We start from the raw sequence: 15,996 nt of genomic DNA, 5'->3' as shown, positions 1-15,996 counted from the left end.
CTTCGTGCAATATGAACATTTGCTGCATACAAAATAACGACATTCCTTCAAATCATTAAAAAAGTGGTTAATGAACTCATTAATAAGCTATTAAATTCTGCAACACAGTCAGTAAAAGCATCAAAATTTTTAATAGAATTTCATAGTTAATTTTTATTGTATTTTTTTCATCTTTCTTCTATGCACTTTACTTCATCAATAAATCAAACATAATTTATTTATTGCACATACAATTTTTTTTTTTCATATTTTTCATTAAGTTCAATTTATTTAGTTTTTTTTTTTTCTTTTATAATTTACTTTTAGCTGAATACTTCTGATATATCATTACTTTTTTTTCTGATAATTTTTTCACTCGATTGTTTTAGACACAAATTTGATAAATTTTTTACTTTTTGACTTTTTTTTTTGTTTTTGGAAATATTCAATTTTGGACATTTCTAAGAATTTCATTCGTCTCGATCCTTCAAACAATTGGTTTTTTTTTTTTTAAATTATTTTACTATAAACAGCTTTTATCATCATATTTGGAAGGTTTTATCTGGTTTAATTTAATTTATACAATAATATGCGACCTCCTTTTAATTAAATTCCTGTTTAATTTAAAATTTGATTGGCCTATGTCTAGTTATGTTCATTATTAATTTAAATTTTGGTTCCTTCTATTTAATTTTTTTATTCTTTTTTTATGTAGCTCTACATAACAATTTTTTTTTTTTATTATTTATAATTTACTTATCAAAGGTTTATGTATGTATATATGTATATATTTATATATAAAACAGAAGCAACGATATGAGATACGAAAGGTAAGTTTCATGTTTTTTTTTTAGGCTTTTCATCAAAGATCATGAATGTTATGATTTATATTTGCATATGACAATGGTAGTGTTCATGTTTATTATTCGGTAACTGAATCATCAGAAAATATTGGATTCAGAACTCAAAGTCGACTTGGAATTGACTTTTCCATACAAAATCCAAGTCAACTTTGATTTCTGATTTGGATTTCTCATTTTTAGCACATTTAAAAATGAATATTGGAATTTCTATGTGAACAGGGTATGGTATTTTTTGGTATATCCGTAACCAGCCCCTGGTTGGTAATTGAAATTAGTCTATAAGAAATAATATTGCTCCACTTTAAAGTTCTAATCACTTTTTTATATTCGGAAGATTTTCTATACATAAATTCATTATTGGAACAAAAATTCAATATTCCCCTCTCAAAAGTGGACTGAAGTACGTTTCATAGAGACCAAAAATTCAATAGATTTGTCTAGAGAGATAAAAAGAGTACTATTTACTGACTACTAAATGCATTGAATCCAGAATTAAATGGGAGAAAATTTAGTCTATTTATATATTTTCTGTTCATGATTTTTTTAAAAATGAAAATATGGAAATTATTTTTTTGTTTAAAAAAGACAGTAGAAAAATCTTGTTCAGGATTGTTTTCATATTCATTTCTTTATATTATCATCTATAACAAATCTATTTATACTTAGTTTAAACGAAAAAACACAAAAAAACATACATACATAAAGTAAAAATATGTGTAGAAAAAAAGAAAAGAAAATAAAATATTCTAAAAGAAAATGTAAAACTTCAAGTACAGCTGCTATCAGTATCATAATTATTATTACATAATATTTATAATATACCACAATCAATTTCACATCATCTTCAGTTTAGTTAGGATTTTTGTATTTTTTACAAACTTTTCGTTACCTAATAGGAATTTTAAAGGCTCAGTGACAATTTTTGAAATGCTTCAAATTCAATACTTTTAAGGTGTGTTCCAAACAGATCTCGAAGTCGACTCGGATTTTGTATTGTAAATTGACTCAACTCGAGTCGACTTCAAGCTCTGGTTCCAAATAAACTGTTTATTTTGAAATTTCTAGTTGTACTTTCTATTAGGATGTTCATTAGCTAATGTTTGGAATGATCGAATCTTAAGATTTAAGAATGTGATTCTACTAAAAGAATATAAATGCATTAATGGTTCAGTAAGTTCAAATCCAACAAAAAGTTAAACTTCAAATTTATTTGATTTTCTAAACTTTTATGTTACTTTCTTTGTGCTGATCATTGAATTTTCTAATCAAATTGTCGATCAAATGAACCTTAACGAAGTAAATCTAGTTCTAAGCTAAGAAGGCAAGATCATTGAATTAGAAATCTAAGCTGAGCAAATGAGGTATAAAACATATTGAATAATTTTACATTTAATTTTGTTATGAACAATTTATCAAATTAGAACACACCTAAAACATTGTTTAGAAACGTTTTGTTAGTAAAACCGCATCAACGGAGAAGATACACTGTCTAGAAACCTTCAGAGCAGAACAAGAATTTAAATAGGTATTCTGCCAAGCACTTCAAACTTCGAACAACTCCGATAGCTTAGAGGTAAGGGCATAAAGCCGGAATTCGCAGTACGCAAGTTCGATTTCCGTTTGGAAAAGTGCTTTTCTGCTATACAGTCAAGTCTTTAAGTTATTAAGTATCAAAATGAAGTTTTAAACATTAAGCAGAGCTTGAAGTCGACTTGAATCTTACACAGAGTTAACTTTTCCATACAAAATCCGAGTCGACTTCGAGCTGAAAGGCTTTTCCCTCAAATAATATTAGAAAAGATCACATCAGTAAATGGATAGAATTAATGAAAGGTATGGATCAATGATGAATAATAATATATGACAGTTTTATACATTCAAATTTAATATGTTCGTTCCTATTCTTACAATTTTTCCTTTGATATCTTTTGTCCCCCTTTTAATTTTTCCACGAATTTTATGAATATTAATTTTGCCTGGTGCAGGATGTGTGACATTCTAATTAATATTTTTTTATACCTGTATATAATTTTTCATTCTAAAAAATACTTTATCATCTTTTTATTTGTCATAAAAACAGGGAGGAGAAAAAAGGAATCGAAAAGAGTTAATTATATCCAAAGAAAAACTACCTTTAAAAATCTACTTGAAACTCATCTAAGAAAAAGGAATAATAATTAAATGGCAATTGTTATATATGAATCATGGCAATGACTAAAATGATGAATTCATATCAATTTGATTATAAACTTAATAACTTTCAATCTCCTTTCAATTTGTGTATAATTCGAATACTTTTCACTTTTGTAAAGTTCTCTTAACTTCCACACACTGTAGCACAGAAGTTGACTTTTTAAATTAGAAAAAAGATTTTTACTAATTTTATCATTTTTTTTTCACTTTTTTTTATCCTATTAATAATAATTATTATTATTTGTATATTATAGGTATATCTTTGTTATAACAGGTATTGATTAGAAAATGTGATTAGTTTTGTTATCAATTGTTTTACATCATTTTTCTGCTCATTTCCTTCCTCAATTTTCCCATGCGACAAAAAAGCATAGAAAATTTTATTAGTTTTTTTCTGGTTTTCTTCTTCTTTTTTTTTAAATATTTGTTACATTATGTATTAAATATAATTATTTATAAAAATTGTGCATTCGAAGAAAATGCCACAATTATCAAAATGTTTTTTTTTTTAAGAATTTGTGCTATATTTTTTCTTTTTTTTATCATACCTTTTCATTTCTATATAAATGTTTCTAGCAGTAATTTTCAAGCTTTTGTGGACATTCTGAGAATATTTAGATGGACTTTTTTGACATTTCATTTGAAGGAATTTGAAGGTTCTTCTTGTACACTCAAATTAGATATTTTCCCCACATCTAGCGTCTTACGCAAAGCTACACAATTTATGAAATTGAAAAAATCTGTAAAATTCCTAAACCCTTTTCAGTCAGAACTTTTTCTGTTGAATTGCACTTTTTGTTAAGAACTTGTTCAGAGTGTGAAATAGATTATGATCAAATCTGTTGAAATAGGCTGACAATTTGGCAGTAAATTTACCGGAACGCTTTATTTTGAACCCTTTCAATTGGTGAGGGAAGGAGATTAAAATCATCTAAAATTCACCCTCTATGTCTCTGCTCGAATGCAGGTAGACAGTAGAATCATTAAATTCAAATTATTGGTAGACATTTAAGTCTAAAAATCACATAATTTTAGTTGGAATCACAACTTGAAGCTTTATTGTGTTTTGAAACAATTTGAAGAACTTTCACGGAATGAGTCGAAGTGGCTCGATGACGGAATTGTTGCTTTTTTCCAACTCTGTACAGCTACATGGCCCAGAATATATCAATGCAATGTACCTAACCACAATTTGTGTGAAGGAATTGTTCAGTAATTCGGTACCAAATTAATGCAATATCCGAATAATGGGTGCCGAGACTAGGCAGTAATTTCCTTAAATAAATGATTCTGATCCCACTATAAACTGTACAAACTACTGAGTACAGAGCTCTGACACAGAATTTCTCTATAATAGTTCCCATAAACCATCCAAAATATTCAACAATTTTGAATACAATTCAGACATTATTGAAATATCTAAAACTACATCTACCCAAATATACCACAAAAACCACAAAAGTTTGAATCTTACTGCTTAATAATTTAATATTTCTTAGTGATGAAATAAAAGAATGTCCTAAATAAAATCTTTAGTAACTAGCAAACTATATACTGGGATTCATTTTCGGTATTATTTCATTTAAATGTTCAACAATTTAAATTATTACCAAATATATACTTTAAAGATTATTGGAAAAATCAAAAAAAAGGAAACAAATTTAATAAACTTGTTTATCTCATCCTTTATAAAAGGCAATAGCAGCAAGAAAAGCATTTCGCAATTGTAGTTTAGTTCATTATAAATGTGTAGGTATCATAGATAAATTGTATTTAAAAAACATTGCTGACTTATAAAATGTTTCATTTTCATCTAAATTATGAAGGAATACAAAAAAATGAAAAAACAGCTTAACAAGGAATCTGGCATTTATCAATGATCATCGATAATATTAGTATGTATTTATGTATGTATGTATAGTCTTGTAGTTCATATAAAAGTTATTTTTACATTATTCGGGGGTTTTTCAAATATTTTTTTTTGTCCTTATCCTTCCTTTTTCTTTGCCTCAATATAAAAAATTTTATGTTTAGGTATGTCTTATTCCTTGAATAATGGAATCTTTTTTTTTCACAAATCGTCTTTTTGTTGATAATAAAAATAAAATCAAGCAAGAATCTTTTTGTCTCACATTGTTACTTTTTTTTTTTGTTTGTTTTTTTTTGTTAATTTAATTAATCTGTTTTATGTTCATTTTGCTTTCGGTACTATTGCAAATTAAAGCTCACAACTAAATATTCTCATAATATAATAATAATATTAATAAAAACAATTACTTACTCATCACTAAGACTAGAATTCAGTGACGATCAGGATTTACTTAAATGCTCATTTTCAGGTCGTCGTTCAGTTGCGATTTGTAGAAGGTTATTGAATTCGATTTCTAGCGTCTGACGGGCCTATTATTAAAAACAATTGTGTGATTAGTCTAATAATCATCGAATATTTTTATCTTAATCTTACCTGTGTATTTTGTGTTGGAATTTGTAATGCTAATGCCATCGAATTAGCATCGAAACTCTCGTCTAAAGCTATTAATGCACCATGTACGCCGGATTCAAGCAAATTATTACCATATTCCTGTAATTATTATCGTTTGCAATTAATAAAATGCGATTTAATCAGTGTGAGCCAATAGGCGTTTGAAAGCTTACCTTTAAACCAATATTATTAACCCATCGAATAACACGATCATTACTCCAAACTAAAACATCAGCAATAGCATTATCAGAGCCTTTTCTTCTTTCCTCTAACGATGTTCGGTCATAGTTTAAGCGTTTTAGACAACTTATGCCATATTGAAGACTAGTACGGTGAAAACTATCAACCATCTTGAGCTGACCACGTAAATCTTTCTTTGTTAAGTGATCCAACATTCGAGCATCAACAAGACATTCCATAAATGTTGTTCTATATTGAGGTAATCCTAAACTTGGAAGCCAATAGTTTCCAATCCATTCATGATTCATATCACCTGATATTACATATTAGGAACAGAAGTTAGAGTAAAGTTATCGAGAATATGAATAAATTGTATTACCAAATGCTAAAGTTGTGCGCGTCGTCTGAGGAGCTGATGGGGATGTTAATGAAACCATTTCCTGAATAGCCAAGCGTAATTTAAGTCGATGAAGGGGGTTACTTATACCTATAGATATAATTTAACACATATAATATCCATTATGGATAATTGAATTGACAATTTATCTTACCTATCTCTCTTTGGATCTCTGTATCGCTCAAAGCACTCATAATAGCACCAGATTTAACATTCGCTCGACATGCTGCAACATACCATGCTGGCATACCCACCCACAATTCTAACCATGCAACAATTGTTACGCCATTCCATAGAGCTTTATATTTTATTTTATTTTATATATTTTTATTGTAAAACAAGTCGGAGAATGGAAGAGAATGAGAAAATAATGAATTAGTCATAAGAGAAAATGTGCTAAAAAATGCTTTATATTTTTTTTAACAAAAACACTCACCAAATGGTGTACCAGCTTTTATTGCCTCTCCCAGTAGATCATGTCGGTAATCATGCTCCCTAATAAAATTTCATTATCATATCGAATTAAAAATTAATCAAATTTTTTTTTTATATATATTTAGAATGTAAAGGCTTACTTCTTCTTTTGTCTTCCATAATCCATTTTTGATGCCCCTGAGATATTTATCTTGCTACTGATACTCATCGTATCATAGTTTGAGTCTATATCACTCATATTCATAGACAATCCACTCATAATACTGTTTGAACTATCTGGCATTGTATCTTTACCGCCCTTGACCTAAATATTGTTTCCCGTAAATATAAATCACACGTTATCATCAATCTCATCAATATTGTTATTAAAGTTAATTTGAATATGAAATGTCACGTGTATGACACTAGTACTGACCTTATCTTTTTTACTGAAAAATCTTCCCAAACTAGACTTGATGCCTTTCTTCTTTTGAGCTCCAGCAACATCTCTCGATGATGTTGGCGTTTGTAGCATATTCATAGACGACATACTACTCAAATGTCTTAGCGATTCCTGACTACCATGTCGTGAGTTAAGTGGTGATGAAGCATAGCCAGTTGCACTCCTACATTATTATTTTTTTATCGTGATGTGTGCATGACACATTTACCAAATACAATTTTTTTGTGTGGACAATCGAGCGGGATTTATATCATGTTTTTTAATTCAATGTGTATATTTTTTGTGCGTATATGTGCGTAACGGTTTTGTAGATATATAGCAGTAAAGTAACAAGAGGACAAGAAAGAAAAAAAATATACAATTATTAGGATTGAATTACATTTAATGCATTAATTTTTATATAAATAATCAATCAAAGCCAATATTAATTATGTGCATAAATCGATGATTGTTAGTATTACAGCGTGAGCTAAGACAGACACAAGGAAATGTTTAATTGTTGTTAAGCTTAGACACTCTACAGATTTGTTATCATTACTTCTGTAGCATTTTGGTCAAATGGCATGTCAGCAATTGAAGTTTTTATCAGGATTATGAAACTGATTAGTTCCAATTTGAATAATTATATTGATTATTAGACTTCCAATAGATATCCATAATCCTTAATATTCCTTCAAGCAATTTCAAAGTTGACAAGTCTTGCAAAAATCATAATGAGCTGCATAATATGATAGTGTCATTAAATGTTATACAAATAATATTTACAAAGCACATTGAAAGCTTCAATTAAGGCAGCAATTAAAGTGAAATATCAATCATCAGATAATATAACATAATTTTCTCTTTTTATTAAAATGACTTCAATGTTGTGTTATATCCATGATAAATGCAAAAGAAATAAGTTTATCTTATGTAATTAAATTTAATAGTATGACACAGAGGGTGAATGATGATGTAAAATACCAAATCTACGATCAGTCAAAGCAAATGGCGATGAATTTATAAGAATAAGTGACGAATTAAGATGTATAAATGGCATATTTGATATAATTGGAAATGCCTTTCTTAAATGACTTAATTTTTGCTTATGCATTTTATGATAATATTGTGAATGATATGATGCTGTTGATTTCAACGGCAATGACAATGAACTTTTGTGCACATTTGCATTATTTATTGGATTTACTCGTTTATAACGAGATGATATGTGACTATTATTATTATTATTATTATTATTCTTAGCTCGTTGCTTAAAGCACTTTGAATTATTAAAATTATTTGTATCAAAATTTTTTGCACTTTGACCATAACGCCTCATATTCATCGATCGACCATCATAATTGGAATTTCGTCGTGGTCGATTATATATCAAATTAAGCAAATAATCATATCTAGCTTTGACATAATCAAATTTATTCATTAACCTGATATGATTCATATTTTGTGATCCGTGTATAGGCAGTCCCATCGATCTTTAATATATTAATTTTTAAGTTTGCAAATAAAAAAATTTATTTAAAATCAACAGATAGAGTATTAGTAGCGTGTGTGAGAGAGAGAGAGAAAAGCGTGGAGAATAAAGAACAAATGTTAATAATCAATCATTACCATTATTGTTAGAAAATGAAAAAGAATGAAAATTATGAAAAATAGAATGAATATGGCATAGACAATTTTTCATCTTCCTCAAGCGAGGAAAATTATTTTTGAAAAATTAAAGCGAAAATAAATTTGCCAACAACACAAAAACATACCTTCTTAGCTCTTCCTGACTATTGGCTAAAGCTTGAGCAAATCTTTCGAGTCGAATGGAACGAGCCGTTAAAGGTGATGTACCACCGCCAGAACTTGAATCACCGCCTGATACTGAAAGTCCATGAAGTTCATCACGTGAAATTTCTGCTGACATTTGTGCAAGCTGTAGCTGTTTTAAAATTGCGAGATAGAGAAATAAAATAAATTATTATTCAGTTCATATCCTTCTTCAATGTACCAAACAGAATTGCTATTTTAGACTCTCGTTCTAATCAATAACAATCCTGACTGACACAAATTCAAATCATACGGAACAAAAAAATAAAAATGCATGCAAAAATGATTAAATTTAATACAATATCGCAAAATAATCAACAATTATAGATTAATATAATTATAGGTTAGATTCAGAGTATTTCCTTGTACTTTGAATCATGCGAGGAATGGAACGGAAGGAAGCATAAAATAATTATTTTTAAGCGGAATTTTGTAAAAATCTTATTTTCTGACCCATTTTTGCTTAAAATTTGCTATTATGTTATACTTGATAGAGTGACTGGATAACTGATGTGATGTCATCGTCATAATTCGAAAATAAAGCTTTAGATAAAGTATTTGTCAGAGTATGGAGCTGACTAGATGACTATTTTTATAAATAAATACTCTACGTTAAAGTAATTTGAAGGAATTTTGAGAATTTCGAATTTGAAAGTTGATAATTAAACAAATTACGGTAATGAGGTTAGGTTTTAAATCCAATTCAAGCTTATTTTCATTTTCAAACAATTTTTAAAATTCTTTAAATTTTTTGTAATTTTCCAATTTCGATTTCACACTCTGTGATTCTCTATACTGATAGTTATAAGCAAAAATGTGCATTAGTCATCGTACATCAGATGACTTTTGAGTATATAAATTTTGTTTTTAAAAATAAGTTAATAGCATGATTAGTGGTTAATGATATATATATGTAAGAACACTGATGCAATCAAAAAAATTTTACATAATATAATGAAAAATATATGACAACTCTTTTTAAATATATCGCATATAAATATATATGTATATTGGTTATTTTCATGGTTGCGAAGAGTTAGAAGGTATAAATAGAAAGAAAATATCAAAAGCGTAAACGAAATCGGTATATTATGCATAATACTCATTCTTCTTTGTTTTTGCAAAATTCAAAATTCACCTGACTAGAAGGTAAAGATTCTGAAAGTTGACCAGATGAGGCATATTGCTGCAAATGTGCAGGAGACATTGATGCTGGCGCCTATATGATGTTCACACATATTTTTTTTTATGATCTTATTTCTCAATAATTTATCATTTTTTATTATGATAAAAGAAGACACTTTAATTTTATTTTTCTGTATATGTATAAGTGTATGTTTATGTTTTCACCGTTTCGTTCAATTAAAAAAATTTATTTTTGTAGATATTCGAAAAGAATATTTTTTTTTGATAAGATTTTACATATAAACATAATAAATGATGACATAATAACGCTTCCAATTGATTATTATTTTTTTTTACAACATATGTGAGTAAATGTGAAATGTATTCATGTTATGTTTCTACTAGGTTTAAATCATAATAATGGACAATATTGAATAATTATATTTTATACTTACAGTATGATATTTATGAAGATAATCACGATTAGGGCTATTGGGTGTGCTTCGTCCACTTAATGGTGGTGGACTTTGACGTTCAGGACGACCGCGTGCTAATAGATTCATGTGCTCTAGACTACCAACACGAGACTCTAATTCCTCGGCACGAGCCTCTGTTGATTGCTTCTCTTCTTGAATTAATCTGTGTGAATTATTTAATGATATTATATGAAGTACTCTTCCATTAGCAACGAATATTTCATTAAATATTAAGCAATTCAAGGAAAGCGAAAGCAAGAGAAAAATAAACAATACCTTATTTCATTATTTATGGCATCAAGTTGCTCTTGTAGCATCATGGCAAGAGTTTGAGCATCGGTATGGCCTGTACCAGTTGGCGATAATAATTCGGCAGTACTAAATAAACTTTCGGCATCATCGCCGTCAGCAACAATTCCATCAACAAATGCATGATTTGCCATAACATGCGCCTGTTGCATCTGTTGAATACTTTCCCATTCTTGTTCAGCTAATGATCGATGATATTGTTCCTCTTCCAATCTTTGTTGCTTTCTTCTTAAAGAATGAGCATCGAAGCTTGAATGAGACGCACTTCGAGAGAATTGAGCAGCAAGTTGTTGAGGATCAGTAACATTATTTGGAGATAAACTTCTCGTAAGAGCTTCTGTTTGTTGGATATTAAAGGCAATTTCTTGCTGAAGCAATTGTCGCTTATAATTTTCGATCTCTAGTCGACATTTTGAAAGCTCTTTAATAATTTCTCCCTTTTCATGATGCAACTCTTCAGCAAGTTTACGTGTTTTCTCTAACTCTTGCGTTAATTGATTCTTCTCATCTAACGCATGCATTCGTTCCTTCAAATGAACTTGTAAACGATCATTTGATTCCGATAGTAATTTATCAACTGTTGATGATAATCTTTGATTATGTTCTTCATTCATTTTTAATCTTTGGTTGAGACGAAGAACTTCTGCATTCTTCTCTTCCAGATTAGCTTCCAATCTTTGAATACGATCTTCTGCAGATCCGTGACGTTCTTGAGCCTTAAATGTTGTCAATAAAAATAAATCAAAATATTTCATTAATCTTGTTCAAATTCATATCATGATTGTTTTTGTTAATTACATCGAGATGCATGAAATTTTATTAATAAGAACAATATCGCTAGAATCTAAAGGCAATCATAATAAGCCATACATTATTCTAGCAACATTAAATTAATTACTATGAAAAAATAATAATAATCTAAGATTATTAGGGTGCACCAATAAATAATTATCGTTTGTTTTTGAAATTAAGTCAAGGAATTAGGTTGGTAGTTCTATAGAAAGTAGTGTAATCGCTTTAGCAGGAAAGGATTAAAAGTTTAAATAACAGTTTCTACATAAACATATAACATGAAAAATTATAGTATAAGAGTTTGTATAATCATAGGTTCAAATCCTAAAAATCTAACTGAAAATTGGAGTATGTTTGTTTTCTGTATGAAATCTTTTTTTGTGGAAATATTGAATGAATTATGAAAAATTCTCATTTTAGCCGGCTTTTTACCTCTACTAAAATCAAAATTTAACTTAAATCAAACAACTCTTTATAAATGTCTGTTTATTCTTCACAATTCAATTGTATGTATCAATCAATTTATAAAGCTTTTGAAAACCCCAGTTAAGTAACTAGACCGCAAAATTAGATTCATTGGCACACCCTTTCTAACACCTATGTGCGATTTTACTTTTTTTATAAAAATAATCTGTGATCAAAAACATAAAATTTTGTGCTTTTAAACAGAAGAAAATGATTCCAATATTGTTCGGGTTAAGAAAATTAGGAGAAACAAATTTGTTTTGTTGAATTTTGAAATCATAAAGGAACAAAATAAATGGAAATAAAAGGAAAAAATAAATTTTCATATTCTTATGATATCTTGTTAGTAAATGATGAATATGTTAGTAGTTAAAACTGCTCGTGAGAGTAGTAGTGCAGGGTGTCTTGAGATGTATTTTTCAATTAAAGAAAAAAATATATATATATATAATATTTCATAATTTGTTTAAAAATGTTTTAATTTGTTTCTTTATATATATCCACAAGAATCATAAAAGAAGAGAACTAAAATTTGTTTTTTGTTGTTTTACAAAAACAGAGACAAGACTTCTTCCAAAAAACAACCAAAAAAATTATGACAAAAAATGAAAGAATATTAAATTAATTAACTGTGCATTAAGAAAGAGTAATGTAACATAACTTTGTCCCTTATTTAATATTATTATATTGTTTAGACAAAATAAGACAATTATAAAGTGAAAATTATACGTTTTTCCATTGAGCTAATTAAAAGATAAAAAAATGGTTTTTTAGATTATCTAGTTTCGAACAACATCGATTAATTATATAGAATCATTAAAGTTCATCATATTAATAAGACATTCAAAGCTCTAGCGAAATAAATATTCTTAAAGTACAGTTTTTTACTTTTAAAAAACCTTAATTAAAAATATAAAGAAGTTAAATTCTTCCATTAATTAATTTAATACAGAATTGAAGTAAATTTAGCAGTAAAAAATTTGTTTTTCAACATTAATAGTAATAGTAAACCGATGTTTTTTTCTCTGTTGGTCAACATCTGAAAGACCCCGTCTGCCTACCTGTGAGCCTACCTGCGTTAAGGCCTCCATCCTGGCCTTAAGCTCTTCCTCCATTTCGGGTAGTTTTGAAAATTGAGCTAATTTTTGATCTGACAATTCGAGTTTCTCTTGAATTGCCGCAATCTTTTCCTCGTGGAGCTAAAGTGAGAAATAAAACAGAATTTAAATTAATTAAATTGACATAAAAAAATGAAATAAAAAATCAGTCACCTTTATTTGAGCTTCTTTATGCCGCAGCTCTTGATCGAGTTTTTCGTTCAAATCATGCAACGACGAAGCCTCCCTTTGTGCATTTAAGTATCGCTTTTCGAGTGTTGTAATTCGTTCTTCTTGATCTTCCTTTTGTGCAACATTTTCCCTCAAATCTCTTTGTAATTTTAAGCACATATCTTGAGATTTTGAATAATCTTTTTGTATCTTTGACAAAGTCTCTTCTTGTTCACTAATTTTATTATTTAAGTCAGAAACTCTTCTCTGCCATTGCGATAGCTCGGCTGTTTGTTTTTCAATGATTGTTTGAAGCTCATGAGTCTTGGCCGCAAATTCAGCCATTTCATGTTGAATATTAATTTCGCCATTATTAATTTTCGACTGTGAATCTTTGTCAATTTCTCCATTCTCTTTGGTTGAATCTTGATTCTGAGTATAATTTCCTGACTTTACTTGTTGCAATTCATCTTTTGTCTGTTGCAATTCCTCCTCTAGCGATGTATTCTTTTCCAATGAAACTCTTAATCTTTCACGAACTTTTTCGTCGAGAGCTTTATGATGTTCAAATAAACTTTTGAGTGCTTTTAAAACCTCAACTTCACTGGAAACGCCACTTTGTGCCGCCGCTTGTCGTTTTACAACGGTCATACGCAATGATCTCTCATGTCGTGATACAAGACATTCTAAATGCTCCAAAAGCAACTATTAATGTGAAGAAATTGATTGTTTTTGTGTTGTGTTCGAATGCGAGCGGATAGGTGGATGAGAAAGAAAGGAAGAGAAAAATATAACAATTTTTTATTTTATACGAGATGGAAAAATCATTTCCTTTTTATCAAAATTAAATCTTTTTTTTTTCTTACTCTTGTATTATTTCTCTCAGCTTTCAGCTCACTTATTTCCTCATCTCTTTCCAGTAATGTTTCTCGGGCCTGTGTGAGCTCTTTTGTCAAGGTTGCGAATTCCTATAAAAAGTTAAATTTACAATTACAACATCTATTTACGATACAAGATATGGGCAGTTGTAGAAAAAAAATAGTTGAAATTGTTTCTTTTCTTTTCGTTTCGTTGGGCATTGGCGTGTATGCATTGCTTGTCTGTATAACTTGATATTTGATGGACTTTTCGAATTGTTGTCAAATTGAAGCAGAGTTCGAAATAGACTCGAATTTTGTATGAAAATTCGGCTTAGGTCGACTTGACTCCAAATTCAAGGTCTTTTCAACAATGTCACGAATTTTAAAATTTTAACGGTTTCTTTAAATTCAAAACTTTATGTGGGATTTTAAATAATTTAGAGTATAAGTTCTGACATTCCACAGCCAAGCCTCACTTCATTCACAATTTTTACTTCTCTTTCAAATGTCTATAAGAGCTTAACTCTCTTAATATGGATATTTCATTTTCTTTCACTTTCTATAAATCACATGTGATATCGACAAAAAAAGAAGCATAAACTATTACGTTTATATTCCATAAAAGTTGCCCGTAAGTTTCAATCATAACATGTTTAGTAGATATAGTAGATTAAGTGAAATTGATAACCATATTTTTATAAGAAAAAAAATGGAACTAAAATAAATATATTTTAGAAAAAAAAAGAAATAATAATTAGCTGAGCGAGAAAAATTGTTATGAAACAGAATTGAATAATTGTTGCAGGCAGCAATACACCTTATGCACCTTAACAACAAAATTAAATGAATGAAAAAAAAAATCAAGAAACAAACAACAATATAATCTTAATAATAATAATAGTAAGGAGGAAGGAATGAATATGTTAGAAAAAAGTCGTGGAACGTAGACTTTGTGTAGTAGACGACGAGTGACAGAGAGAAAAGAAATATTTACAAAACTCACCTGTGGTAAATTGGCATTAATTTGTCGATGCAAACTATCTCTCTCCTTCTCGCAGTCACCTAATTTTGATTCCATTTCATTGAGACGTTCTTGTGCTTCTCGTAGACTATCCATGAGCTTGTCACGCTCATCCAGCATCGATACCATAAGTTGTTCAAAATTGGCATCTTCACCACTGAACTGTGACGATCGCTGTGAAATGGAATCTTCACTGATTGTTGGAAGTACGTCACACATCATGTTCCACATTTTATTAAATTTATATGGATGTGACTACTTGTGTGACTTTTGCCAAAAATAAAAAAATTATGAAAATTTCACCAATTTTCAACGATAAATTTGATTGCTTTCTTTGCGAAAAATCTATGGAGATTTTCCTATATGTATGTATATACTTCCTCTCTTTTTCCTCTACACTTTTCACTTTTTAGATGGATGGATAAATGAGGAGGAGGAAGAAAATTAATCAAGAAACTTTTTTTTTTTCTTAAATCTGTCGTGTTTCTTATGATTTTATAGTTTCTTCACTATCAAATACACTTAATTTAAGCTTCAACACTTTTAAATAATCATACAAGAAGACTTTTACACATGATTTTCAGTGATTTCTAATAATTTTAAAGAGAGAAAATTCTGCAAACAAATTTTAACTTATTTTTGTTCATTTTTCACAATTTTCCCGATACTTCATGATACTTTTCTTATTGATTGCGATAGAAACACTTTTGGCACAAAGTTATCCATGATTTCTACACCAATTTAATGATTTTTAAATAATTTTTCATTTAGATTTTCGTATTTTGATTTTTTTCTGTTCCTTTCTGAACGTATGAATTTAACGCGTCGATTCTATATGCTTATCGTTAAGTTTTTGAATGTCAGATGACCGCTGCATACTTTTATGTTTTCGTTAAA

At 28.8% G+C, this 15,996-nt stretch overlaps 1 protein-coding gene across 5 annotated transcripts; it reads right to left on the bottom strand.

The window, feature by feature from the left end:
• Positions 1–160: 160 nt before the first annotated feature.
• On the bottom strand, positions 161–15,893 carry Liprin-alpha (PTPRF interacting protein alpha). Of its 5 annotated transcripts, none has more exons than XM_070646336.1 (17): positions 15,082–15,893; positions 14,085–14,186; positions 13,222–13,923; positions 13,012–13,149; positions 10,661–11,409; positions 10,364–10,547; positions 9,922–10,002; positions 8,726–8,895; positions 8,396–8,443; positions 6,945–7,134; positions 6,670–6,833; positions 6,531–6,589; positions 6,249–6,392; positions 6,077–6,184; positions 5,691–6,010; positions 5,500–5,616; positions 161–5,435 (listed from the first exon to the last, which is right to left on the bottom strand). In XM_070646336.1, the coding sequence occupies exons 1-17, from the start codon at positions 15,328–15,330 to the stop codon at positions 5,346–5,348; spliced, it is 3,615 nt and encodes a 1,204-aa protein (XP_070502437.1). In that variant the 5' UTR covers positions 15,331–15,893; the 3' UTR covers positions 161–5,345. The 5 variants fall into 5 exon arrangements, with proteins under 5 accessions (XP_070502437.1, XP_070502438.1, XP_070502439.1 ...); XM_070646337.1 differs by having other exon boundaries at positions 13,024–13,149; XM_070646338.1 differs by lacking the exon at positions 8,396–8,443.
• Positions 15,894–15,996: the final 103 nt, after the last annotated feature.

This window comes from Chironomus tepperi, unplaced genomic scaffold, assembly GCF_022539635.2.
Source record: "Chironomus tepperi strain 1889 unplaced genomic scaffold, CSIRO-AGI_Ctep_v1 contig_359, whole genome shotgun sequence".
NCBI classification, from domain to species: Eukaryota; Metazoa; Arthropoda; class Insecta; order Diptera; family Chironomidae; genus Chironomus; species Chironomus tepperi.
Note: the sequence above shows the minus strand (reverse complement) of the source record. Positions and strands in the feature narration are given on the sequence as shown.